Here is a 26561-nt window from a genome sequence, read left to right on the forward strand (position 1 = left end):
CTTATTCTCTTTCATGCTCTAATTGAGGTTGTTATAGAGAGGAAGTGCCGGATGAGAGTGTGTCAGACATGCCCCTCCCACCCCTCCCGTGCAGTATAAATGTACTCACGCTTGCTGTAGAGAGTCAGACTATTAGCAGAGTATCACCGCTGCCACAGCATTAAGAGCAAGTGAAACGCCTCTGGATTACTTTCTACACAGACTTCTGAAGCAAACCCAAGAGTACTTCAACACAGGTAGGCACTCTTAAAGGAAGCTTCAACATTTCTATTAGTTGCTCAGTGTCTTTTATTTTAAGGTCAAGGCTCATATGCAGAGGTTATCTTTAGTTATATAAGAAACTGAGCCCCAGTTTTGCATCTGTAAGCTAGGGAACTTGCTTCTGTCTGTTAAAGGGAATTTGAGAGAGTTTTTCAATTAGGTGCTCATGTACTGTTTTATACATCATTGTCGATTTTACTGCTTATCAGGGACCTGAAGCATAGCTGCAAGTTTACTTATTCATAGAAAGTGCGACCTCAGCTTGACATTGTAAATAAATGCATGATGAGTGTAAATAGCTTGGATTTTGGACTCTTGTGCAAGCGTGAGCAAAGCATGGTTGGCACAGACTTAGGGGAGTTGCATGCAGGTGATTGGAGGTTTTAGCTATTTTCTTTTAAAGCTGATATCTAACAGATGATTCATTTGCTTTTTCCTTCAAGATTCCAGTCAAGATGCAACTGATTCTGCAGTCAATCTTCTGCTGCTGCCTGCTGGCCACCATCGCACCCGGTGTGGACAGTGCAAACCATGACCTGAAAAGAAGGTAAGCTGATGTGTTGATTCGATTTTTAGGTTTTTAGTCACATTTGGAATTGGTTTGGAAGTTTCTAACGAACACGTTTTCTCTTCTTGGAACTTAGTGTCCGGCTGCAGAGATCAAAAAGGGATTTGAGCCTTGCTGCACTGAGGACTTTAGACAACAGCCAGTTTGTCAGACCGGACGATGTCAAAGACAACCTAAGGCCACATTCGAGGTAAGAACTGCCAAGCATTACCAGCTGAAAATTATGTCATTGTTTTCTCTGAGATAAGTGTGGCTTCACACGATGAAGTTAGAGTACAAACTTGTCAAGCGAAGAATGTTTAACTAAGGCTGTGAGCCAAGAGTAATTGCTCAGGAACTCCGGGCAGGCATTAATATCCTCTTCCCTTGTCTGCCTTTCCAGCACTGACATCAGCATAAGGACAAAACGATCCAAGAACTCCATCAACCGGTCCAGGAGAGCAGGCTGCTCGCTTGGCACCTGCACGGTGCATGTGCTGGCACACCGTCTCCACGACCTCAACAACAAGCTCAAGATCGGGAACGCCCCCGCCGACAAGATCAATCCTTTCGGGTACGGCCGGCGGCGAAGGTCCGTCCCAGAGAGAGTCATGACACTGCGACAGGAGGGCAGCAGGCTGCGAACGGCGTGGAGCAGCTCGAGCTCTCAATCGCGGCTGCACAAACTGGAAGCGCTACTCAGGCGGACGTGAGCGCATGGGGCGGGAGCGCTCGGGGACGCGGCGACAGAGGCTCGCCGGCCAACTATGAAATTCTAGAAATGCCTCAGACTCCTGCCAAGAGTTCTCCAGCGCATTCTTTTCCAAGCACAGAGGCTGGAAGAGCAATCTTGCCCTCTGAAGGCTGTCCTCAGAAGAGAAATCAACAAAGAGAAGCGCAGAAACAACAGCGGCTGTTAAAAACGAGGGGGGATGCAAATGGAGAGACTGAATAAGTGTGCCTTGGATATGAGCAAGATATCATTGCACTGAAGTGGACTGGCCTCAGGGAAAAGCAGAAGCTCCTCTCCTGGAACAAACGGACTGCACTCCTGGTGAACCAGTCGGTGGGATTACGGCCCCTAGTTTAGCTGTTCCTGTGTCAGAAAGTCTTTGGACTTTAATGGGGAAAGAGACTTTTAAAATGCCAACGAAGGTGTTTCTAAGTTGAAATCACATTTTTGGACACTGTAAGCAGGATGAATGCCTTTGATTAATATGAACTGTCTGTGCCAGTCCACGAGGATTGTATTCTAACTTACTTGAACATTGTTGTTGTTGTTGTTATTATTTGTATAGAGATATGTGCAATCTATTTCATTTTTTATTGCAAGTATATGTATATTTGAAAAAATGGTCAAAGATATTACTATTTAATTGTTTTATATTACTTTATACTACTTACAGAGATAGAGCTATTTTTGTACAGGGAAAAAAATAAGGGCATTGAAGGTAGCGTTATATCTTTTATTCATTACGTCAAGGATGTCTCAAGCTGTGGTATAGGATAACTGTTTATGCAATTATATATTTGTAAATGGGATCTATTTTATTTGTGTGTTTGTGTGTGAAATGGATTAACGTTGTCATTCAATAAACTTTTGCATACAATTAAAGCTGACGTCTTCTGGACCTCGTCTGTTTGTTCCACAGGAAGTGAAGGTAGTAAAAGGAAAGTGTCTCTCCATTGTTTCTCGTCCGGATTGCCGAGTGGACAGACAGATGATCAGCACCTGGTCTGGGTTATTACATGTTAAAGACCCTGGGGTGCCTGGCAAATGGAGTGCCAAGTGCATTCCTTCTTTCCGTCTTCCATACGTCCTCACTTCATACAAAATGAGTTATCTGTATTTGGCCAGGACTGTGTTTAATGGGACCTCTGCAGGGGGTGGGTTTGCGGGATGTAGAGCAGAGGTGAGAGGCGCTCCATAGGACATTCCACTTAAACACATCATTTTCATTCCTGTCTTAATGAGACCGAACTTCCGAAATGCAGTTTTTACTGCTGCACTCATATAACCCTAATATACAAGCACCATATGATGCTAATCACAAATGAACTCATACAAGTGTCAGAAAAACATTGATAGTCTTCCTTAAGAATTACACACTGAAAAGTTTCTGCTGTAGCTTTCCATTAATAAACTGTTTCCTCCAAAGCTGCTTTGTTCTTTATGTTTAGGTGGCAAATAATCGTAATTATTTAGAGTGGTACTCAATAAGACTGGAAAGTTTGACACATTCCGAAAATTCCATAAAGTTTAAATCAGAGTCAATATCCACAACGGAAACTTACAGACAGAATGAGAAAAAAAGTGTACTGTTACTATAGTTACTACCAGGTAAAAATAGGCAACATAGGCTAAGTTTAGTGGCTACTTGAAATAACTGAAATATTTGAAATCCCAACCAAAGCATATATACTTGCATTTGAATAAGGTATTAAGCCTTTTTCACGGAGATCAGACTCTTCCTACCATAACTAACACCTTGAAGCTAAAAATAATGTATTCATTCAGCCAAGCAGTACTCTTCTTATCTTATTTTAATGCTATGGCTCCATCTTGTGGTAACAATTATTGGCATTACCATATTTTGCCAAGAATTTCCAAATGTGTTCTGGGACTGATGCCACCTGCCTCACTCATCAACACCTCATAAATCTTCACTCCTGTCAGTGAATATGGACCAGCAATCAACACAACAACTCATTTAATACCTCGCAGCCTACGTATATTCAGCTTAGCTGCCTTTTTTTTTGTTTTAGGTTTGACCAATTTAGTGAGCAAAACCATTACTCCCGAAGTCAGTTTTGGTGTGCCTTGTTTTAAATTAAATCAATATGATTAAAATAGTCACCTACCTCACACTAATGCAAATGCATTGCTATTTTGCTAGTCCTGACAAGATTTTCTTTCTTACTTTTTTTAATAATGTGTTGTTTAAAAAAACACCTTTGTTTGATATTATGCTACCCAATATAATGACATCTATACATTTTTGAGTTTCCAAATACTTTTTATGGCCACAGTATCTTTTTGTTCAAGAACACACGTACATCTCCACAAGGGGGCAATAATGAATAATAAAAGAAGAAGAAAAAATGTAGTATTTTTTAAATATCTTTAGACTAATGTCTATTTAAATAATGCTAAAAGACAAATGACTGTTTAATTTTATAGCCCCTGTGTTTTGACCCTAGGTGTGAGGTGGCAAAATAACTCTTTTATTAATTCTCTCTTTGCTAAGTGAATTCCTTGTGCCATATCTCATACATCACTGGGGGGCAGAATTGAGTGGGTTTTTTCTTTTCATTTCTTTCCTGTGAGAACTTCATGGGTTTATAATTGCAGTGCAGCTGCAGAGAGGACACAGAGTTCTGTAAGATCTGAGGCTGGGTAAGTGCTTCTATAAAAATACTAACTTTTATAAATAAATGCTTATTTTTCATTCTTTTGATGCAGTACTTACCACATTAATGTGCAATTTTTAAAGACCTTAACAGTTTTGTTTAATGTAAGACATTTAGTGTTTTTGTGTCTGTTTGATGCTACCATTCACTAATAATTCTAATGAATACTTACTAATAGTTGCCACTTATTAAACATGACATCAAATCTATTGCAATAATGCTAATGTAAGAAATACCCACCGATTGATTTCTCCTTTGCTCTAGTCTTATCCCGCTGCTGCACATGCTGCTGTGTATTCTCACTCTCCAGGCCTGAGCACACAGGAAATGATGCGAAGACTCCAGACGCCCATAGTGAAGCAGCTCTCCAGCCCATGTTTGGGAAAAGGTGAGCGCTTATGATCTGTCTCACCCTATCCTGCAGCAAGAAACAGTCTAATATCAGTATTTTAAAATGGATTTTTTATTGCACTACTTATTTATTCCATCACTGAATTGTTCAGTGCAGGATTTGTTTCTGATTCCTACCAGAGGGCGGCACCAGGAATGCTATCCTGGGCCATAAAAATGTAGACACTGCGGAAATATTTACATTTGTTAGTTTAGCAAACGGCTTTATCCAAAGGAATGCTAGGGGGTGCAATCCATCCTAAGGAGGCAGTAACATGACAACTGCTGCAATACAAATACCAATTCTAGTCAAAACAGAAGATGTAGGTATGATGCAGTAAATTACCATTAAATACAGTTTGTTTTGATTAGGAAAAGTTTAATTTTTTAATATAAAGAGGGATATAAACATGGGTCCTGCGATTCATATCTGCATCCCTGTCATACCATGTCTTTACAGTTATTATCTCATGCTCATTTCCTTAGGAAATGTGTGATTTGCACTTTAGTCTGAAACTCACAATGTTCTCACAGTGGTCTTGCAAGCTCAATCAAACAATAAGACATCTCAGAAAATATACATATATACAGCGTACAGCATAAACGAGTACCCTCTGTTAGGGTTAATCCTCTGTTAGCATTCTTTAGAGATAAAATGCTCCAGCAAGTCTACTTGATCAATTACCAAAGAAGCATGTCAAAAGTGATAAAATGTTGTGTTGCATAAATGAGTACACCCTCCTGATTTGAAGGTAATTTAAGTGACCTTTTTAATTAGGTACTGATGGAGTTAAGGTAACCCTGTTTTGTAAAAACCCACTGTTATATACATCATTGTCCCTCACTGTAGAAATTCCTATTTATAAAATGTTGGAAGGGCAAAAACATTGAAGTTAAACTAATTTTCTTGCTTTGGCTTAGTTGAGAAGACATATTATATTAAGTCTACAAAAAATATTATTATTATTTTTAAATCTAGTCAAAATTAAGAATGCTAATGTGGACTTAACTTAAAGCCAATCTAGCCAATATTTGATAAAAAAGTATTTAGGCCATATACTGTATGCTACACACCAATCCAGAATGCGAGTAAATCACTTGCATGTGTAACTAAATCTTCACTCTGGGCAACTAAATGACATCTAACATTAACCATTGGCTAATAAATTCTTTGATTTTACTCACCAGTGTGTGAGTTGGAGGCTAAGTATAAGTTTAGCACATAAATATTTTTACTAGGACTGCCCCCTAATAGTCAACTAACTGTTAGTCGACAAAAAGAGGCTTGGTTGACCAAAATTTTACTAGTCGCTTAGTGCACTATTGAAGTGTCTGTGCGGAGTGTGGAAGCTGAACAGTAGCGTGCTCCCTGCATGGAGGCACCGGTGCAGTCACTTGCTTTTAAAATACTCTGTCATTTTTTCTCATACAGATAAGAGTAATACATCTTTCAAATCTGTAAAGACTCAATGTTTATTTGTGTGCACTCACAATAACAACGAAATGTTGCGCTTTTGTAAAATAATGAAAGCAAACAGGATGCGCTTTCTGCCGTCTTGGTCTCTGTGAACTTGAGCGTGAAACGTCAAAACCCTGTGTATCCTTGCCTTACAGACATGAAAAATATATCTAGCGAAATGTCTACTTTTAAATGAACCAGTTCAAATGGAAAACAAATATTCTCAGATTGTGTAATCCATATGAAACATGCATACAGGCGCATCCTCTACTGCGGAAATGACAAGTCAGTGTCGCTGTCGCTGACTTCATCTCTTACGCCGAAAACAAAGAAAGCACTAGTTTATCAATACATTTTTAAAACGTCAATGCAGCCTCCTTACTGTCCCTACACTGGCTCCCTGTCAAGTATAGGATTGATTTTAAAATCTTATTATATGTTTACAAAGCCCTCAATAACCTGGCACCTCAATACTTAACCGATTTACTGCTTCCGTATACCCCTTTCCGTATTCCATGCCCCTTCTATTAGTATTTTTAAATCCTTTCTTAAGACATATTTTTTACTCTTGCTTATAACTTATTAGGCTATGTGGGCAATTAAAGTCTCATTAATATGATTTATATGGTGTATTAATAACGTGTGACTAATGTTCAACTAATGCTTAAAATGAACGACTACTAGTCACCCAGGAAAATCTTTAGTCGAAGGCAGCCCTAATTTTTACTCGCCAAACACTCCCCAGCAGGCACACAACGTCATAAGACGTTGATATTTGGTTAAATGTCAGTTGCAATGTCAGGTGACCAAAATTCAATGTAAATTCAACATCTAACGTCAACATTAAATTGATGTCAAATACTGATGTCAGCTGATGTTGTTGTGGTTTTTAGGTTGTGTAACCAAAATCCAATGTTGTCAATGTCAAATTTTCGTCAAATACTGACGTCAACAGGATTTTCATTCTCAACCAAAATGCAACGCCTGTCCAAAATCAACCTGACATTATACTGACATCCTTAGTCTGACCGAGCACTTGAGAATTTTACTCTCTGTCAAGCAATCTGTGCAATTTTTCAGTTCATCTCAGTGGATGCGCAGCGTACCTGTATTTGATGTACTGTAAACTCTAGTGTGAAGGTGCACATGCAAAGAAAGAGAAAGCAAGAGAGCCTAACATATCATGCAGAATTGACGCACTACATGTAAACAATATATTTTTTTATATTTTCCTGCCAAAATAACGAAGTTCATTTGGAATTCTTAAGCTTTTAAGAACCGTAAGATACTGTAGGTTTTTCTGGTAGTGGGCAGAACTTGCGTGCAAACGGCAATCTCATTGGCTGACGCTTACCTATTATAATCCCTGTTTCAATTTCAGCAAAACATTTTGAGTGAACGCAGAAAACGTGATTGATATTCACAAACCCAGCAGCTCTTTAATCCTTAGTGCATTTTATATTGTTAGTAGTAGTAGAATATGTGTTATTATTAATTATCAGTATTATTATAAGTTTTCCTTTTTTTTTTTTTACAGTCCAACGAGTAAACAAAAAATTTACTAGCCAATGGCGATTCTATTGCCAAGATATATGTAGAGGGTTGTACACACAGAATATTTTATTACATGAAACAGAGCATAACTGCGGTTTGTGCTGTTAGCAGTTATTTAAAACAATTTAAAAACAACATTTATTAAATAAGATTTGGATGGATCATTTACCATAGTTTCCACATTAGTGGAAGGATTCCACAACTGTATGTACCCTGTATTTATTTTTTAATTTGATTATTTATTTATTTATTCATTCATTCATTCTTGGAATTAAGCTGTCTTTTGTAATAAATACATAAAAAGAACAACACTACATTTAAACAGCTCTTTTTTTTAATTCCATAAATTTATGTTCAGATGTATTTGGATTACAGCACATTTGAGATCACTCCACACATGCGCTATCCTGAGTGATTCTGCAGGTTTAATGAGACAGCAGCTGCCATTTTGTCAAGTTTGCACATCAGGTAAGTGGCACTGAATCAACATTTGTATTTAGACTACATTTATTTAAATTATGAGGACACTACCAGTAAATAAATGCATGATGAGTATAAATAGCTTGGATTCTGGACTCTTGTGCAAGAGCTAGCAAAGCATGATTGGCGCAAAGTATGGCAGTTGCATGCAGGTGATTGGAGCTTTTAGCTGCTTTTTTTCAAAGCAGATATCTAACATATGATTCATTTGCTTTTTCCTTCAAGATTTCAGTCACGATGCAACTGATACTGCAGTCAGTCTTCTGCTGCTGCTTGCTGGCCACCGTTGCACCCGGTGTGGACAGTGCAAAACACGACCTGGAAAGAAGGTAAGCTGATTTGTTTATTTTAGGTTTTTAGTCATGTTTGGAATTGGTTGAGAAGTTTCTAACAAACAAAGTTTTCTATTCTTGACACTTAGTGTCCGGCTGCAGAGATCCAAAAGGGATTTGAGCCTTGCTGCACTGAGGACTCTAGACAACAGCCAGTCTGTCAGACCGGACGATGTCAAAGACAACTTAGGGCCACATTCCAGGTGAGAACTGCCAGGCATTACCACTTGAAAAATTATGTAACTGTTTTCTGTAAGTTAGGTGTTGTTTCACATTATGCAGTTGGAGTATGAGATTGTCAACCAAGGAACATTAAACCAAGGCAACTGGTTTAACTCCGGGCAGGCATTAACGTCCTCTTCCCTTGTCTGCTTTCCAGCACTGACATCAGCATAAGGACAAAACGCTGCAAACTTCAAGTCTGCTCGGTGCATGATCTGGCACAGCGTCTCCATTACATCAACAACAAGCTCAAGATCGGGAAATAACCCACCGACAAGATCAATTAGTTCCTGTGTGGCCAGCAGTGAAAATCCATTCCAGAGAAAGTGTTTCTGATTCCTATAAGAAGAGGGCACCAGGAATGCTATCCTGGGCCCCAAAAATATATCTAATACCAATGTCAGTAAAAGCAAGAAGATGTAGATACAATAAATGACAATGAAATAGTTTGCTTTGTTTAAAATAGCGTATTTGTTTTCATATAAAGAGGGGTATAAACCAGGTGTGCGCCAATCCGATATTCAGTATCGGTATTGCTCCGATACTGGCATTTTCTGCCAGATCGAAGTATTGGTCAGACGAGGCTGATCCAAATCCAAAATTGTGTGTATACTATTGTTATTGTTAAGCCCCACAAAAGCTACAAACACAATTATAAAGCATCATAAAGTTTTTGTGCACTATATTTTAAATGTTCTAAAGCCCTTCCATAGTTTAATGCGAGGTACAGATCAAGAACAGACCAAGCTCACGTAAACTCTTCTCTCTGTTTTAAAAAAGTAACTTTTGCTACTAAATTATCCACTATCCTAGTTTATAATAGTATTTTCGTCATAGATTATAATTATATATTCATTCATTTGTTGTTTTTCTCTACAATAAAGTTGTCTATATTTAGTAGATTGTGTGTAACACAAAAGAGGGATGATCAGATCAACACACAAAAAAAACTGTATCGGATCAATATCGGTATCGGCAGATACACTTTTTGGTATCGGATCAGGATCGGTTCTGAAAAAGTGGTATCGAGCCACCCTAATTTTAGATTAAATAAATGCAGGCTTGGTGAGCAGAAGCACGACAGCGGTTTAGTGCCATGTTAAAAAAAAATCTAAGATTACGAGATTAAAGGCGTAATATTTCGAGAATAAAGTCAAAATTACGAGAATAAAGCCAAAATGTTTCAAGAATAAAGTCAAAATATTTTAAGAAATATTTTAATATTGGGAGCACAGGGAGAAATTCCAAAGTCTCAGCTTTCAAAATCTGTCAGTTTTATAGCGAAACACAAACAATACGTCTTACACTAATGTGTTTTTTACATTCTTTAATGTGCCATGAGAGATCGCTGTAATAATAATAGAGCTGGCACCCCCCTAAGGAATGTTGATTGAGTGTGTAAGCTGAATAAAAAGTTGTTCCTGCTCAGTCTGTTAATAAATATCATATTCTTGATATTAAGCTGTTTCCACGTGTCCTTAAAGGAGAAGTCCACTTCCAGAACAACAATTTACAAATAATTAACTCAGCCCCTTGTCATCCAAGATGTTCATGTCTTTCTGTCTTCAGTACTAAGGAAATTATGGTTTCTGAGGAAAACATTTCAGGATTTTTCTTCATATAATGGACTTCAATTGTGCCCCCGATTTTGAATTTCCGAAAAGTAGTTTAAAAGCAGCTCCAAAGGGCTCTAAACAATCCCAGCCGAGAAAGAAGGGTCTTATCTAGCGAAATGTGAAATTTTTTTTTCGAAAAATAAAAATTTGTATACTTTTTAAGCACAAAAGCTTGTGTAGCACAGGCTCTGGAATGCGCGTCCATGGGTCGTTCTTGAACAATTCGTTCATATTGAACTAATCTTTAATGTGACTCGCAGAGAACGAGTCGTCTCGGGGAGTGATTCGTTCAGACGTTGAACGACTGGATTTAGTTCACCTATTTCGAGTCTTCGGGTTTTTCAAGTCGTCCGTTCATCTTATGGGGCTGTCACATGATGCTGATTTTGCTAAAATTAATGAAATAACTCGAAAAAAGATTTGTTCATTTTGCTGAACGAGACTCAAAGGTCCGAATCGGTAAAATGATCCGAACTTCCCATCACTACAACGAATCACGTCTAAATTCATCGTCTGTGTGCTCCGCCTAAAAAAGGTAGAGTATGGCGAAAAAAAACCACATCTTATTTTCTCCTACAACTTCAGAATCGTCCGACATGTTGTACCTTTTTGTTTGTAAACAGCGTTTGACTTACTTGCACTTTCTTAGTCTACAGTGCAGTGAACTACACTGCATCTGTAGTTCAGCCTACATTCGGCATGACCTTTCGACATGATTCAATACGTAGCGCCATGAACGCGCATACCAGAACCTGTGCTACACAAGCTTTTGTGCTTAAAAAGTATACACATTTTTATTTTCCAAAAAAAAGACTGATCATTTAGCTAGATAAGACCTTCTTCCTCAGCTGGGATCGTTTAGAGCCCTTTGAAGCTGCATTTAAACTACATTTTGGAAGTTCAAAATCCAGGGCACAACTGAAGTCCATTATCTGAAATGTTTTCCTAAAAAAACCATAATTTCTCTGCGATTGAAGACAGAAAGACATGAACATCTTGGATGACAAGGGGGTGAGTAAATTATTTGTGAATTGTTGTTCTGGAAGTGGACTTCTCCTTTAAAACTGACTCTTCCTCATCCCAGTAAGATGATGCGACTGCTCGGATGCAACAATATTCAAATAAATTCTGGTGGCCCAGCAACTTCTCCCAGTGCTCTCAATCCAGGCCATTTACACACACAATACAGGCTATACTCTCAAAAAATTATAACTACAATTTATCTAATTAAATTCTCGAAACATTTTAACTTTATTCTCAAAACATTTCAACTTAATTCTCAAAACATTTCAACTTAATTTCGAAACATTTCGACTTTATTCTTGTAATTTTGACCTTATTCTCGTAATATATCGACTTTATTTTCGCAATTTCGACTTTATTCTTAAAATATTATGTCTTTAATCTCGTAATCTTAGATTTTTTTTTACGTGACACCAAAATGCTGTCGTACAGAAGAGACTTCTTCAACCCTTTAACTGTCACTCAGATTTTTAAAAACAGACATAAAAATGCACTATCCAGATTTAAATTTTTAGAATTCATGAATGAAAACATTTTGCATTATGATTTTGATGTATATTTTCCATGGTAATGCAATGTCTGATTTTAAAATGCCTTTCAAAGGATGAATTTTGAGATTTTAAGTTTTGAACTGATATATAATTTCTTATGATTTCTAAACTGTGATAGGGAAAAAGGCAACATAAAAAGTCTTTTGTGACAAAGGTCAGAACTCATGTTATGATGTAGATTTTTTAAGTTGCACTCTTGACATATATTAATCTATTACTTTTCCTACATAATTTCTATTACAAAAATATGGTAAAATATCTATTTAGGAGTCTTAGACCTTTCCAACGATGTATAGTTTGTCATGATTAGATTAGGATTTATTTGTTTTATGGTGTAAGAAATTTTAGGCTTCCCACCTGGGGGACAGTGACAGTTTAAGGGTTAAAAAACATTAAAAAAATGTTACGGTCCAAAAACTTGATAAAATCTTGATAAAGTCTTGCAGAAAATGTGGTTTTGTGAGAATCACCCTCAAACTTAATCTTGAACTTGGTAAACAATTATCTTTATTTAAAATGTTTCAAGTCTTAATATTTTTCCTTTTATTATACTGGGATAAATCATACTAAGATATATCTAAAATTGTTGAACGTGGCACCCTACCTAGAAACTTATCAACCAGTCGCAAGAATATGGAGAGGAAATGCACCTGTGGAAAAGTAGTTTAAGTAATAAAGTTCTGTGATTAAAACTAAATGGCTTTTTTTTTCCTCGATATGCAAGTCTTTTCAATTACTATATTACTGAACCTTACAACCTGATTCATTGTTTGCAGTTACGTCATTCATTCACAAGGCCTCTTGATGGTGAAGCACCTCTGAGCCATCAAACAGACCCACAGGTGCAAGAAAACAGAGTAGTAGTCATTCATTATTTACACAAGCATTTACAGCCTCAATGCAGAAAGGCATTCAAAGAAACTTGCACAGTTTATATTACACATCGTGGCTCAGTAGCTTCGGGTTTAGCTTCTGTACTCATCAACCGTAAGCTGAAGCCATTAAGACCTGCCTGTGCTACATTAATCTCTTATAAACCTTTGCACCACACAGACCCTCAAATCCCTCAGTCACATGATCCAGAACTCCCTCTGATCGATGAGGGAAAGAGAATGAGATGGGGAGATATTCAAGCTGCACCTTAATTCCAGCCTGACAAATCCACTTCCAGTTCCTCCCCCAGCCCTGTCCAAGCAGCCTGTAATAATACCCAGCACATCACTAGGATTGTGAGGCGTCCACGTGACCTGTCTCCAAGTTTCAGGTCAGGCTGACAGGCACGCTTGGTCTGACAGAGAGAGTTGGGTAGGTTTTGCAGTTGGAGCTCCAATTGGATAAGGTATGAGATAAAAGCAGCTGTTACAGGAACATACAGGACAACAGTCAGATCAGGTAAACCTACTTCCCCTTTGTCCCCTCACACTGAGTTTTTATAGTCTGCTTTCCATATCTCAGTATGTGTGTATGTGTGCGTAAGCGGTTCATGCTGTGCGCTTCAAACAATCACTGCATCTAAGAAGACAAAGGGTGAGATGGTTTGTTTATTCTACGGTTTCAAATGGATGTGATACAAATAGATGCTGGGCATGCTCCCATGCTCTGGGACAACATGAACAGCACCCATTCTGTCAACACCGAGTTTAAGCTCTGAAGCAACCAAGAGGTATCAGTTTCAGGGGTGATTACCTCTGGACTTTTAGTGACATGATGCCCCATGCAAACCCTGATAATGACCAGCAGGACTGTGTATCTGGGAATGAAATGATACGTGCCTAAAGCAAGGTCGGAGCTGGGATTAGAGGCTGTTCTGGGGGGTGAAGGATAGCTGTAGCTGTCAAAGGAGATGCTCTTTTGGCCACAGATTCCGTTCACGTGGACAGTTGGGTTTTGGAGATCAGCTCTGGGATTTATGGGCTGGATTTTAGGGGGTAGTGAGGGAGTAAATCCCAAAGAGTTGGGAAACCTGCATGAGATGGGTTGGGAGGATTGAGCAAGGTCCTGTTCGTAAGCAGTTCTCGGTAGGATTCAGGGTCACTTTTTGTTGACAGGCGGCGGTGACATATTCAAAGGATTAGTAGCTCTGTGGACGTGAGGCTTTCGACCTCTTAAAATAGAGAGTGAGAGAGACACTCAAGAAAACAAAACGCTAGTCAGACAACAGCAGTTTCTCAGAGTGCGACTGGACTTGGCCCACATCAGACACATGCACACGCAAACGTAAACCCAGTTACACATTTGAAGTAACAACAGCCGAAGCCGAGATGGCGGTGACGGGGGCTGAAGGTAAGAATGGCAGCAGTCGCACAGCTGTGCATGTCAGGTCACCGCAGACATAAGTAGAGAGTGTACTTATTTCAGAACCAGTGAATATTTTCTGAGAGGTCTTGTAGATACAACAGCAGTGTAGAAGGACTTCCTTGTTGTCCTGAAAGTGTTCGAGTGCAGTGTCCTAAGCAAAGTTGGGGTGGAAATAGATGCATGATGGGAATAGATGGTCTATCAAAAGTAGAGAGATACTAAGGTTATAGCCCTGAGTCATCATTATTTTTTAGACAGATTTTGATTTGTGTGTTACGGAGAAGATCTTGTGGGAAGAGTGACTGTGATTAAATATTTATGGTAATTTTATTTCTTAATCAACAGAGCTATGCTCTAGTTTTGTACCCGATATCCTTTGGTTCATTCTCATATGTCTACAGTACCTATGGTTACAAAGTTGGCAACAGTCAGTATGATGGGCGCAAACTCTACTTGATATAGGAGTTTCTTAGAACAGCTTAAAAGAATGGAAACCTTGACAAAGGGATCTGGTTCTTGCCAAGGATAGCTTCTGATGTGGCCACTGTGGACCATGTTTCTAACTGTTCGGAGAGAAGTCACACCCAGGGCTCAGACACTTGATCTGTCCTCACACAGACATAACTGTTTTATAGGGCAGTGTGTCTGCAGCTGTGCACTGGCCTAGTGACTGACTTTACTGGCCAGAATCAACGGCCTGGGAATGCACATGGCATCCCAGGACTATTTACAGCAAGCGTGTTGATATGAGCCCTGAAACATACATCAAAGTAACCCTGTTGTTTTGAGCATTGACAGCGACTCAGTAACTTGTACAGCAGCTCTGTAAACACTTGTTTGACTTAAAAAGGAGACATTTTTATGGAATTGGTGGTTATAGGCTTTGAGAAGTGACTTACTTTGAATACAGCAACTTAATGTTACTGAGGTGTGTTTAAATCTGCCCCTGTACAGATATGCCACGCCAGTTCCCAAAGATTGCTCTGAGCGATGTGGATGAGGAAGTTCGTCTGCTGGCAGAGAAGGTGTATGCCTCGGCACTTAAGGAAGAGGATACAAAAGATGCTCTGTCCTTGTACACTGTCCCTGAGGACTGTCCCATAGGCTTGCAGGAGGCCAAACAGAGGGAGCTACTCCGAGAACTGGCTGAGCAACAGTCAGAGGAAAGTGCCAAACGGTCAGCATCAATTAGTTCTTCAGTGTAATTACTTTCAGTAGCTTCAACCCTGCTTGAAAAACCAGGTTGTACCAGTATATGGTGGACAAACTGGTTTTTGGAACATGGTAGATGGCTAGCTGCTGGTCCAAAGTGTTTTTTTACCAGCTTGTTCAATATGGTCTACATGGTTGAAACCAGATCCACCAACTAGTCAACCATGTAAACCAGGGGCTTCCAATCCTGCTTCTGGAGAGTCAACATTCTACAGAATTTTGCTCTAATGTGCCCCAGCATACCTGCCTGAAAGTTTCTACTGATCCTGAAGACCTTGATTAGCTGCTGGTCCAAAATGGTTCTTTACCAGCTTTATCGATGTGGTCTACATCAGGGGTTCTTAACTCTGGCCCAAGAAATCCATTTTCCTACAGAATTCAGCTCCAACTCTAATCAAACACATCTGAACCAATTAATAAAGGTCCACAGGATCACTAAAAAGTTACAGGGAGGTGAGTTTGACGAAGGTTGGAGCTAAACTCTGCAGGAAAATGGATCTCACGGGCAAGAGTTGGAGCCTTTGGTCTTCATGGTTGAAACCAGATCCACCATCAGATGGAGATGGAGACCAGGGGTTTCCAATCCTGCTTCTGGAGAGTCAACGTCCTGCAGAATTTGGCTCCAGCATCCAGCACCTGCCCCAGCATACCTGCCTAGATGTTTCTAGTAATCCTGAAGACCTTGATTAGCTGGTTCAGGCATGTTGAATTGAGTTCGGAACGGAATTCTGTAGAACAGGATAGGAAACCCCTGATCTAGACCACCTTGGACCAGTTAATGATCACTTTGGACCATCCTGAAAATGCCATCAGTAGCTGGATTTCACTGGATTTTCCAGCAGGGCAATTAATGATTTGATACATATGAAACACACGCTCAATGAATTTATTATTGAATCTTTAGCACCTATTTTCTTTAATCCTTTGTAGGAAGAAGAGTTTTAAGATGATTCGATCCCAATCTATGTCACTGCAAATCCCATTAAGTACAGAGAGTGTCCGGGGTGTGGTGACACCCCTCATTTCCCCTTCATCCACCTGTTCCTCAATCTCACAAATTTTCCCAGAGTATCAAAGAGTCACCATAAGTGGAGACTACTGTGCTGGGGTGTGTATTATTAGGATTTACAATCAACCAACTTTCTCTACTTTCTGCCATCATTTATTGAAAGTTCAACCACTGTGTACTTGCAGATTACAGTTGAAGACTATGAGCAAGCAGCTAAAAGTCTTCTAAAAGCTCTGTTTATTCGAGAAAAATACTCCAAACTGGCATATCACAGATTCCCACGGACCACTGCACAGTTTCTACGTAATGCGGCAAATGAAAGGTGGACAGAAGACGACGAAATCCTTCCAGGTAGATCTGTATTTGCTTAGGATTCATAACCAGACATGACATGGAGACCATGTCCCTCTTCTAGGTTTATTTTAGGCTCTATAAACATTTCAGTGGAATTTTGTTTACAAAAAAATCTGACTGTTTGCTTGATGTTTCTCTTTAGTCCCTGCTTAAAGTCCCTTCCCAAGACATCAACTTTGAGCTAATTTTAGAATACATAAGAGCTGATATGAGTTATTTGTAGCTCAACTAAGAACACTTGAAAATTCTGTGGTAGAATAGGAATGATTTTTTCTCTTTTCTGATGGGAAAAGCAGCATTTTTTATGCTGATCACCGGCAAGGGGTACTTTACTGTTTTTAATTCTTCTGCTCTCCGCAGATATCTGTCCCCGCCCTGGTGAGGGAGAGGACCCATACAGCATGGAGAATATTCCAGACAACCTCAATTATGAGATGAAGATGAAGGATGGTATTATTTACGTGTATGAAAACACTGAAGCTCTGAGCATGAACAAACCACGCTGTCTGCCTTATCCAGACCTGGAAACATTTGCCATTGACATGAGTCATGTGCTCGCCATGATCGCCGACGGGCCTACGTAAGTTTCCAACCAATATGACCACAGTCTTCAACAAATCTGCATATTTAAGAATTCTAAGATCTAAATTAGTGTTTCTTCTTTAAACAGTAAAACCTACTGTCATAGACGACTAAACTTCCTTGGGTCAAAGTTTTACCTACATGAAATGCTCAATGAAATGGCGGAACTAAAAGAACTCAAAGGTGTTTCTCACAGAGATTTCTACAATGTCAGAAAGGTATAATCTGAAACACACATTGGTATATGCAAATGTGATTTCCCCCACTGTCTAAATGTACACAAATGCTAACTTACAGGTAGACACGCATATCCATGCAGCAGCATGTATGAGCCAGAAACACCTACTTGATTTTATCCAAACCACCTATAAAACCGATGCAGAAAGAGTCGTCCTGGAGAAGGCGGGGCTTAAGCTAACTCTCAAACAGGTGTTTAACAACCTGAATATGGACCCTTATGATCTTACTGTAGACTCCTTAGACGTCCATGCCGTAAGTAACGTCTTATCTATATGCTGTATATGTTACAGCCCAAGTATATCCTGGTGGCTTGTACTGTATGCTTCATGTTAAGTGTGTTTACAGGGCAGACAAACCTTTCATCGCTTTGACAAATTCAACTCCAAGTACAATCCAGTAGGAGCAAGTGAGCTACGGGAAATCTACTTGAAAACTGACAATTACATTGAAGGGGAGTATTTTGCCCGTTTGATCAAGGTACAGTCATTTTGGTGTTACAAGTCTAAAGGTGTAGGTTTGGTTTGTAGGGACATTCAGTCAAACTACAGAGATGCACTATGTGTTCACCTACACATATTATTACTAATATTAATGCATTTTAATGTGTTAATTTAAAAAAAAAAAATCTCAGTGTAATAGTCAACATTGTGTGTGTCAAAAATGTAAACTTCAATTTTAAAGAGGTCCTATTATGCTCTTTTTCAAAGGATTTTGTTTTGGGGGTGTACTAGAACATGCTCTAATGCTTGGTGGTTCGAAAAACGCATTATTTTTCACATAATTTACATTATTACAATACCTTTCTCCCAGCCTGGCACAAATAGCTCAATTAGTTCTGGGTTTAATGAAGGCCAGCCTCCGAAGAAAGGAAATGTGTTATGATTGGTTAGCTATCCCAGTGCGTTGCGATTGGCGAACAGCTTAGACTGTGTTTTTTAGTACTGCCACGCCCCTATGTCAAAGCAGTTAGTGCAAGCTAGATTAATAGTGAATCTTACGTTTTAAATTTGGATATTTTTCTTACAAAAACACATCGATTCACTACAAGAGACCCTTGGGAGCTGTGTGAGGCACTTTTTATTATGGATGGATGCACTTTATTAGACTTTATTAGACTCTATGACTTCCTTCTTTCAGAAGAATGCAATCAAACACCTAGGATGCATGGAGGGTGAGTAAATAATATGCTACAGTAGTGTTGAGTCCTATCCTCAGCCTGCGAGATCGCAGATACATGATATTATCGTGCTAATTTATTTAATTATTTTACATACTTAGTTTCATTGCCCAAAACCAGCTCCAGCATAAGGCTAAAAGCAGCCTAACATTATCAAAAACATCATCACTGATCAGCCTAGCTTATTCTAGTGCAAGTTTATGCATTTTAAAAAAACACTCGCGTTATAAGTGAAGCTATCTACACTGTATGATGAATAAATCTCTTACCAAACACTGCACATGGCGCGTTAAAAGCATAATAGCACCCCTTTAAGTTCAGCTTTACATTTACATTTTTATACCATTTTTATGCCAAAATGTACCCATATATTTCTCATTTAAGAGTCCACTGTGTTTCTTCGTCTCTGTCAGGAAGTGGCACATGATCTGGAGGAGAGCAAGTATCAGCATGCTGAACCACGACTGTCCATCTATGGACGTTCCCCTGAGGAGTGGGAAAGTCTCTCCCATTGGTTTATTCAGCACAAAGTGTACTCTCCAAACATGCGCTGGATCATTCAGGTGCCCAGAATATAGTAAGTAGCTACATTAATCATACATTTTCCTAAAGTATTCATATCTTGTTTTACAATTGCTATTATGCTTATTTCTTTCAGTGACATTTTCAAGTCACGCAAGTTGATTCCTAACTTTGCCAAGATGCTTGAGAATATTTTCCTTCCATTGTTTGAGGCAACAGTGAATCCCCAGAAGCACAAAGAGCTCCATGTATTTCTAAAATATGTAAGTTCAAGGTTCATATGTAAAAAAAAAAAAAAAAAAAAAAAAAAAAAAATGTAATCAGTGTACTTATGATAAACTTAATGTAAAATTTGTGAAATCGTTTTAAATACCTAATGGCCAGATGTATATGAACACTCCCTTTTAATTAACAGGTTTGAATATTACAGTAATTCCAGGGGATTTAAATCTTAATGTTTACAGCATACAATAACATTATAGAGAACTGTGTGCTTTCAACATTTGAAAAAGTTTGGCTGGATCTTTTCTGCTCCCGCATGAAAAACGTGACTGGTCTGCACAAAGCCCTGATCTGAACCCCACTCAACATATTTAAGGATTAATTAAAATGACAACGGCAAGTCAGGCCCCATTAGCCAACGCCTGACCTCTGACCAATGCCTGACCTCAATGCTCTTGTGTCTGAATGGGAGCAAATCCCTGCATCCATGTTAATGTGGAAAACTTCCCAGAAGAGTGGAAGCTGGTGTCCACATTCTTTTGTCCATGTAGTATATTTCATATTTTTGTATTGATTAATTCACGATCATAGTTATTGCAATGTTAGAACATTGCTTGAAATCCCTGGCTGCAAAAACTTTTCGCTATTTTCCTAGACTCCTTTTTCCTAGATATTTCTCCACTCTTTCACAGGTGACCGGCTTTGACAGTGTGGATGATGAATCCAAACATAGCGATCACATGTTCTCTTATAAGAGCCCCAAGCCTGAACAATGGACAACAGATGACAACCCGCCCTACAGCTACTACCTCTTCCACATGTATGCCAACATCATGGTGCTCAACAACCTCAGGAAGTATGTGCTTCATTACATCTGTTCCACACACCAACTGGAAAATTCCATTAGGTGAAGGGAGAGACTACATTTCCCATAGCAACAGGAAAAATGTCTGCACCAAAGGAGGAAGTAAACAGAGATTAATTTAATATTTGCAATAAAGATCTTCCACTATACCCCTAGGCTTTGATAAACCTTGAATAAGCACTGGAAGGCATTCAGGAAGAAAAGGTTTCCAATTGCATGTGCGAGTGTTTCACTATGCACCAGGACATCTATAAATACCACTGTATCAGTAATACACACATATTGGGTTACAACTGAGATACTGTTAAAGCCTATGGAATACTGTCAAACCTGACATCATCTTTCCACTTTATAAAGAAAGGATTATGGACTAGACCAGTGGGGTCAGTATCCCGGGACCTCTGAATACATTGAAAAGTTATTAATATATTTACACAGGAATTACAGTAAATGCTAAACATAAAGTGTCAGATAGTCTAAATAGTGTGCTTTATTTGGTACCATCTAATTGAACTGGATTTATGTCAAAAAGAGTAACTGAATCTGACTAAGTCAACATGACAAATTACATACAAAAAAAGTAATTTAAGGGGTTTATCAAGCAGAAACAGAAGATCCTTGAAATAACAACTACAGGTTACCACTACACCCTATTGTAGTTCTAACAGAGAAACAAACAGCACTTGAACGTATGACAGTGAATTTTATGACAATGTGAATTAAAATTAAACCAGGAAATACCATCAGTTTTCCCATCCTAATCGCTAGAAGTCTAGGGAAGCCTGTTTCCGCAAATGGATAAAAAGGGTAATTGCCAGTTTTTATCTCGCAATTGCAAGTTTACATCTCGAATTTCTGATTTTTTTCTCAAAATTGTGATATATAAACTCACAATTGCAAGTTATAAATTCAGAATTGCAAGATATAAACTTTTTCCACGAGTTTATATCTAGCAATTCTGATTTTTTTCTCGCAGTTCTGAGTTCTTTTTTTTTTAGAATTGCGAGCAATTGCGAGTTATAAATTCTGAGGGGGAAAAAAGACTGGTATGTTCTCAGAGTTTTAAGTTTATGTCTCAGAATTCTGACTTAACTTGCAATTGCGTGTTATAAAGTCAGAACTGCAAAATATAAACTCGCAATTTGGAGAACAAAGTCACAATATAAACTCGCTATATACATAAATATAAATATATAAATATAAACAGAGAAAAAAGTTAGAATATATCTTGCAATTCTGACTTTATTTCTTAGAATTGTGACTTCATTTCTCAGAATTGCAAGTTTATATCTCCCAATTCTAACTATTTTCTCAGAATTGTGAGTACTGTACAGTATATAAATTGTTTCACTGATTGCATACAGTACTGAACTGATTCAGGGACAGTGTGCAAGATAGCTATCATATACAGTTCAGTATTTTTCATTGTTGTACTTGCAAGTTTATTTTTCTCATGTGCTCTATAATTTCTTATTGTTTGGACATTATATCTGCAACAAAAGGAGTTCTGTTGGCTGATTCAGTTTGTGTGTGTGTTTTCACAGGGAACGAGGTCTTAGTACCTTTCAGTTCCGTCCTCACTGTGGTGAAGCTGGTTCTATCACCCATCTGGTTTCAGCTTTCCTCACTGCAGACAACATCTCTCATGGCTTAAACCTGAAAAAGGTTAGAAGTTGAAGATCAATCCAAACCTCTGCACTTTAGGAAAACTGTGCAGTGCACTTTTGAATTTTACTTCAAAGTCTAATGCAATATTATTCGACATAAAGATAACTATTCATTCTTAAAGCTGATCAATCAAATTACCAAATATACTTTTATTGATTGTGGTGGAAAATGAATTCAGAATGAATCCATTTATGAAGCAAACAGAGATGAGATGCATGTTTGTTACTACTTCATTTGATTATGTACTTGTTAATGATGAGGCCAGAATCAATGGAGCCTTTGACGCTGTACAGAAACATGCAAATGGAAGCAAGCGGGCACAAGAGCCCAATCAGAGCATTTGATCTTATGATCTAATGGAACAAGCTATCATACGTAACACATATGAATGTGTTTTTTCCAGAGTCCAGTGCTGCAGTACCTGTATTATCTTGCCCAAGTGCCCATTGCCATGTCCCCACTGAGTAACAACAGTCTGTTCCTGGAATACTCCAAGAACCCACTGCGAGAGTTTCTACACAAAGGCCTGTGTGTGTCACTTTCCACTGATGATCCTATGCAGTTCCACTACACCAAGGTCAGACTCATACAACTGTCTTACAGCTGGACCGCCTGAAATGTTCTAACCTTTCAATATATAACCAAATAATTAATTTTAATCCTGTAAAGCCTGCTTGTTTAATAGTCAGATTTTTCAGGCTTTTAAGAGAATACAGAGCAGTAAAACCAGTAAGAGTTCACATTGAAATATTACTAATAAAAAAGTTAGTCCCAAGACCTATCAGTATGGTAATTGTTTCTCATGGTGACATTAGGTATTTTAATCATTAGTTGATCATTTTATTTATAATCCAGAATGTAGGTGTTTTTCTCCTGTTACCTGTGTAAAAAATCCAAGTTGAATTGCCTACTGTTTTTTGACAAACACCAAAAACACCAAAATTGTGTGGTAATTTCATTTAATTGCTGTCTGAATCCACACTTAAGTTTAAAAGAGGGGATTAATCCAAAAGTCATTTTATAAATTATACATGAATATAGGATATATGAGTAACAGGACTAAAAGTAACAGGATTAAGATTTTAGGATATTAGCAAATACATAAAATATAGCCACATGGAGTAAATACAAATATTATGAGGATACTCAGCAAACTATAGTAATTCACCAAAGATTTGTATTTTTAAAATAAACCTAAAATAAATCTAAGAAATAATTTATGTAACAGGACACTATATTTATATGGACGCTCCCAGCCACCTTTACAATATCATCAAATGTACAAAAAAGAAAATGAGACCACAGGCTTTCTATCATTTCATTGCCTTCAAAAGATCCAGAAGTTGTAATATTATGTTAAAATGTGTCTTGTGGAATTCTCCCAGTTTTTTAGAGGGGAGAATGTGTTAGGGTAACAGGACTGAGTGAAAACCTGGGGACATTTATACATTTATTTTGAAATAAATATATTTAAATCACAGATGGGATATGGAAGTACACAAAAATGCAAAATAAAAATGATTTCTGAGGGATTTTAAACATTATATTTCATGTTAAAATGTAGTGTTAGACACTGGGGACAAATGTACAAATATATTTAGGTAGTTTTTAATCATTTTTTTAATTAAATATTTTACATTTGCAGTTACATTAATGGACACTTAAAGATTAAAGGGCACTTTGCTTAATAATAAAATGTATTTTATGATTAATTTTTATGCATATTTGTACATTTTATGTCCTGGGGACAGAAATGGCACCCATTCGGTGGAATGCCCTAAATCCCTTTTCACCACTCATAACCACAGTAAACCACAGTAACTGTTGCACTTTGCGGTATTTAAAGACAGTTGGAAACCTTCGATACTGAAATGCTGGAAAGTATTTACAAGAACAATATTTCATCACTTCCCCTCCACAATATTAAAAACAAAATGAAGAAAGAGAGGAAAATCATGTAACTAAACATGTGAAATGCGCTATTATGGCAGCAACAGCTCTGCATATAAAGTATAAAAAATTAAAAAAAAAAAAAAAAATATATATATATATATATATATATATCTATATAAATAAAAAAAATAAAACATGCACACATTCACTTATTTGTATGCCCAATATGTCGAAAACGCTTAACGTTAAACGTTTTATGTCCGGTCACATTCAATGAGGTAATAAATCACGTAAATGATACATTTGGGGAAAAAGTCGGGTATAGTTTTCATCACTGAATGTTACTCTCGGTCGTTTAGCATTTCTATCATAAAACAGTTCTCAAATATGAAATATTTCGCTACTTTCATCTTACCTCGTTCTCTCTTGCAACGTTTAAACGGACGCTTCCCACTGAAATTCGCGCTCTGCTTTTTTGAACAATAAACCACGCCTACTTTGATTTGATTGGCCATCTCAATCACGTTCACATTGACAAGCCTGAGTGCAGTGCAAAAAATGCGTTTCTTACTTAGATTTTTTTGTCTTGTTTCCAGCAAAAATATCTAAAAATTCTAAGATGGATTTTCTAGACAAGCGAAAATTATTATCTTGTTTTTTTAAAAAAAAAAAAAAAAAAAAAAACACAAGTCATAATAAAGTGAATTTTTGCTTTGAAACAAGCAAAATAATCCGCCAGTGGTGTAAGCAAAACAATATTGTTTTCTGCTTGAAATAAGATTATTTTGCTTACCCCATTGGCAGATTATTTTGCTTGTTCTAAGCAAAAACTCACTTAAATTTGATGTCATTTTTTCTGAAAACAAGACAATAAGTTTTGCTTGTCTAGAAAATCCTTAACGGTTTAATAATTTTTTAGATATTTTGGCTGGAAACAAGACAAAAAAATCTAAGTAAGAAAAGCATTTTTTGCAGTGTGATATTAATAAACCAAATAGCCTGTTCAAATGTGTAACTTATTTCATTAAGAGGATGCCACTTATTTTTGCAAATTTGCACATTTTTAAAAGTGACATCCATCAATTTACAAACCAAGAAAAGCATTTAAACCAATAGTGTGTCTGTTTTCTAATTATTAAATAGGCTATTTAAATAAATAAATAAATATTACAGAAATATGATATTAATTGTCCAGTGTGACTAAAGTGGTGTTTTGTTTATGATTGAATCAGTTTTTTAGCAAATCCCTTGAGCTAATTCAATGACTCACACACACTTGTCGCCGCCTACTAGCATAGAAAGTACCTTGCAGAAATCTCTCTGAAAACTCCCTCAAAATGAATGCTGTTACTGTTACAGAACAAAATATATATATATTAGGGGTAGGCTACACAGTTGCCTCTGATAAAATGCAACTGTGTAGATTTAAATATACAGTAAACTGTGTATATACAGTACATTTATTTTTTACTACTGCAGGAGGCTTTAATGGAGGAGTACGCTATTGCAGCCCAACTGTGGAAGCTGAGCACATGTGACGTGTGTGAGATTGCCAGGAACAGCGTCCTGCAGAGTGGCCTTTCCCATGAGGTAGTGCACATCCTCAGTTTATAACATTATGTAAATACTAATTCACTAATTCAACACAGCACTGAATCCTCTTTTCCATTTTCCTCAGGAGAAAAAGCATTTCCTTGGAGTCAATTACCTGAAAGATGGACCAGAAGGGAATGACATCCGACGGACAAATGTAGCCCAGATCCGCATGGCCTATAGACACGAGACACTGTGCAATGAACTCAGCTTCCTCGTAGATGCAGTAAAGTCAGAGGTCACTGGGTCACAGTAGCTGTCCAATACATCTCTGTTAAGCCTTCTGTGCCCATATATGCATGATTGCTATTTTTATATACAGTAGGAATGGATGCACAGGGACCCAAATGTAATGCTGTTTATTATCTAGTCTGGCTCTGCTTCTCAGATTTCTAATAACCCAGCCTTCTAGTAAACACCACTGTCTGCCTATGCAATGGCTTGAAATGGGCGTTTCCAAAAGGGTTTGGCATGCTTGACATTGCATTAGATGGGCAGTGTCTCCCTCCTGTGGAGATTTGTGAACTATATCCTCAAAACAATCATGTGCAGCAAAAATAGGCTCAGAGATGCTTCTGTGGAAAAGAAAAATGTCTGGAACATTCCACCATTACTTTGCAAAACATACAAAGAGATAACCCTACAGGATTAGCTTAGGTATACATACAGCCTCAAAATTTTGGTTTAGGGTTGGAGCTGTGTTTTGCCATTATTTCCTGCTCATTCTTCCCTGTCTTGTCAGTGATAGAAAAGCTTTTAATGGATGCAGCACGTAATGTTATTTACACGCATTGTTTGAATTCATTTTTTTGAGAATATTTTAATGTGTGATCATTTATTTGATGAAGTGCCTGTATGTTTTTTTGAGGCCAGCATATTTATTCCTTGAAATAACTTGCTGCTTTATCATTTATTTTTCTTTGTTTATGTGGAAAACAATTTTGTAATTGGCTAAAAAGGTAATTTAGGAAATAATATCTCCCTGTATCTTGTGTGGTTTTCATTAATGTCCTACTTGTCATCGTATAAATGTATTCCGTACACATATTCTTTCCATCACAGGAATAAATTACATTAAAA

The 26561-nt window shown here is 37.8% G+C and overlaps 2 protein-coding genes across 4 annotated transcripts; both read left to right on the plus strand.

Moving 5' to 3' along the window:
- The first annotated feature begins 126 nt into the window (after positions 1-126).
- On the plus strand, positions 127-2423 carry adma (adrenomedullin a). The gene is made up of 4 exons (XM_051114486.1): positions 127-236; positions 705-808; positions 906-1019; positions 1212-2423. Exons 2-4 carry the CDS (start codon positions 717-719, stop codon positions 1519-1521), a joined length of 516 nt encoding a protein of 171 aa, XP_050970443.1. The 5' UTR covers positions 127-236; positions 705-716; the 3' UTR covers positions 1522-2423.
- A 1720-nt stretch (positions 2424-4143) lies between these two features.
- On the plus strand, positions 4144-26561 carry ampd3a (adenosine monophosphate deaminase 3a). Of its 3 annotated transcripts, XM_051114479.1 has the most exons (16): positions 4144-4205; positions 4484-4607; positions 15099-15321; positions 16287-16464; positions 16551-16716; positions 17080-17299; positions 17390-17519; positions 17599-17793; positions 17887-18018; positions 19132-19295; positions 19377-19503; positions 20155-20318; positions 21872-21992; positions 22399-22572; positions 25368-25478; positions 25567-26561. In XM_051114479.1, the coding sequence occupies exons 2-16, from the start codon at positions 4547-4549 to the stop codon at positions 25735-25737; spliced, it is 2337 nt and encodes a 778-aa protein (XP_050970436.1). In that variant the 5' UTR covers positions 4144-4205; positions 4484-4546; the 3' UTR covers positions 25738-26561. The 3 variants fall into 3 exon arrangements, with proteins under 3 accessions (XP_050970436.1, XP_050970438.1, XP_050970437.1); XM_051114481.1 differs by lacking the exons at positions 4144-4205; positions 4484-4607 and adding an exon at positions 12875-13238; XM_051114480.1 differs by lacking the exons at positions 4144-4205; positions 4484-4607 and adding an exon at positions 13250-14129.

This window comes from Labeo rohita, chromosome 7 (assembly GCF_022985175.1).
Source record: "Labeo rohita strain BAU-BD-2019 chromosome 7, IGBB_LRoh.1.0, whole genome shotgun sequence".
NCBI lineage: Eukaryota > Metazoa > Chordata > Actinopteri > Cypriniformes > Cyprinidae > Labeo > Labeo rohita.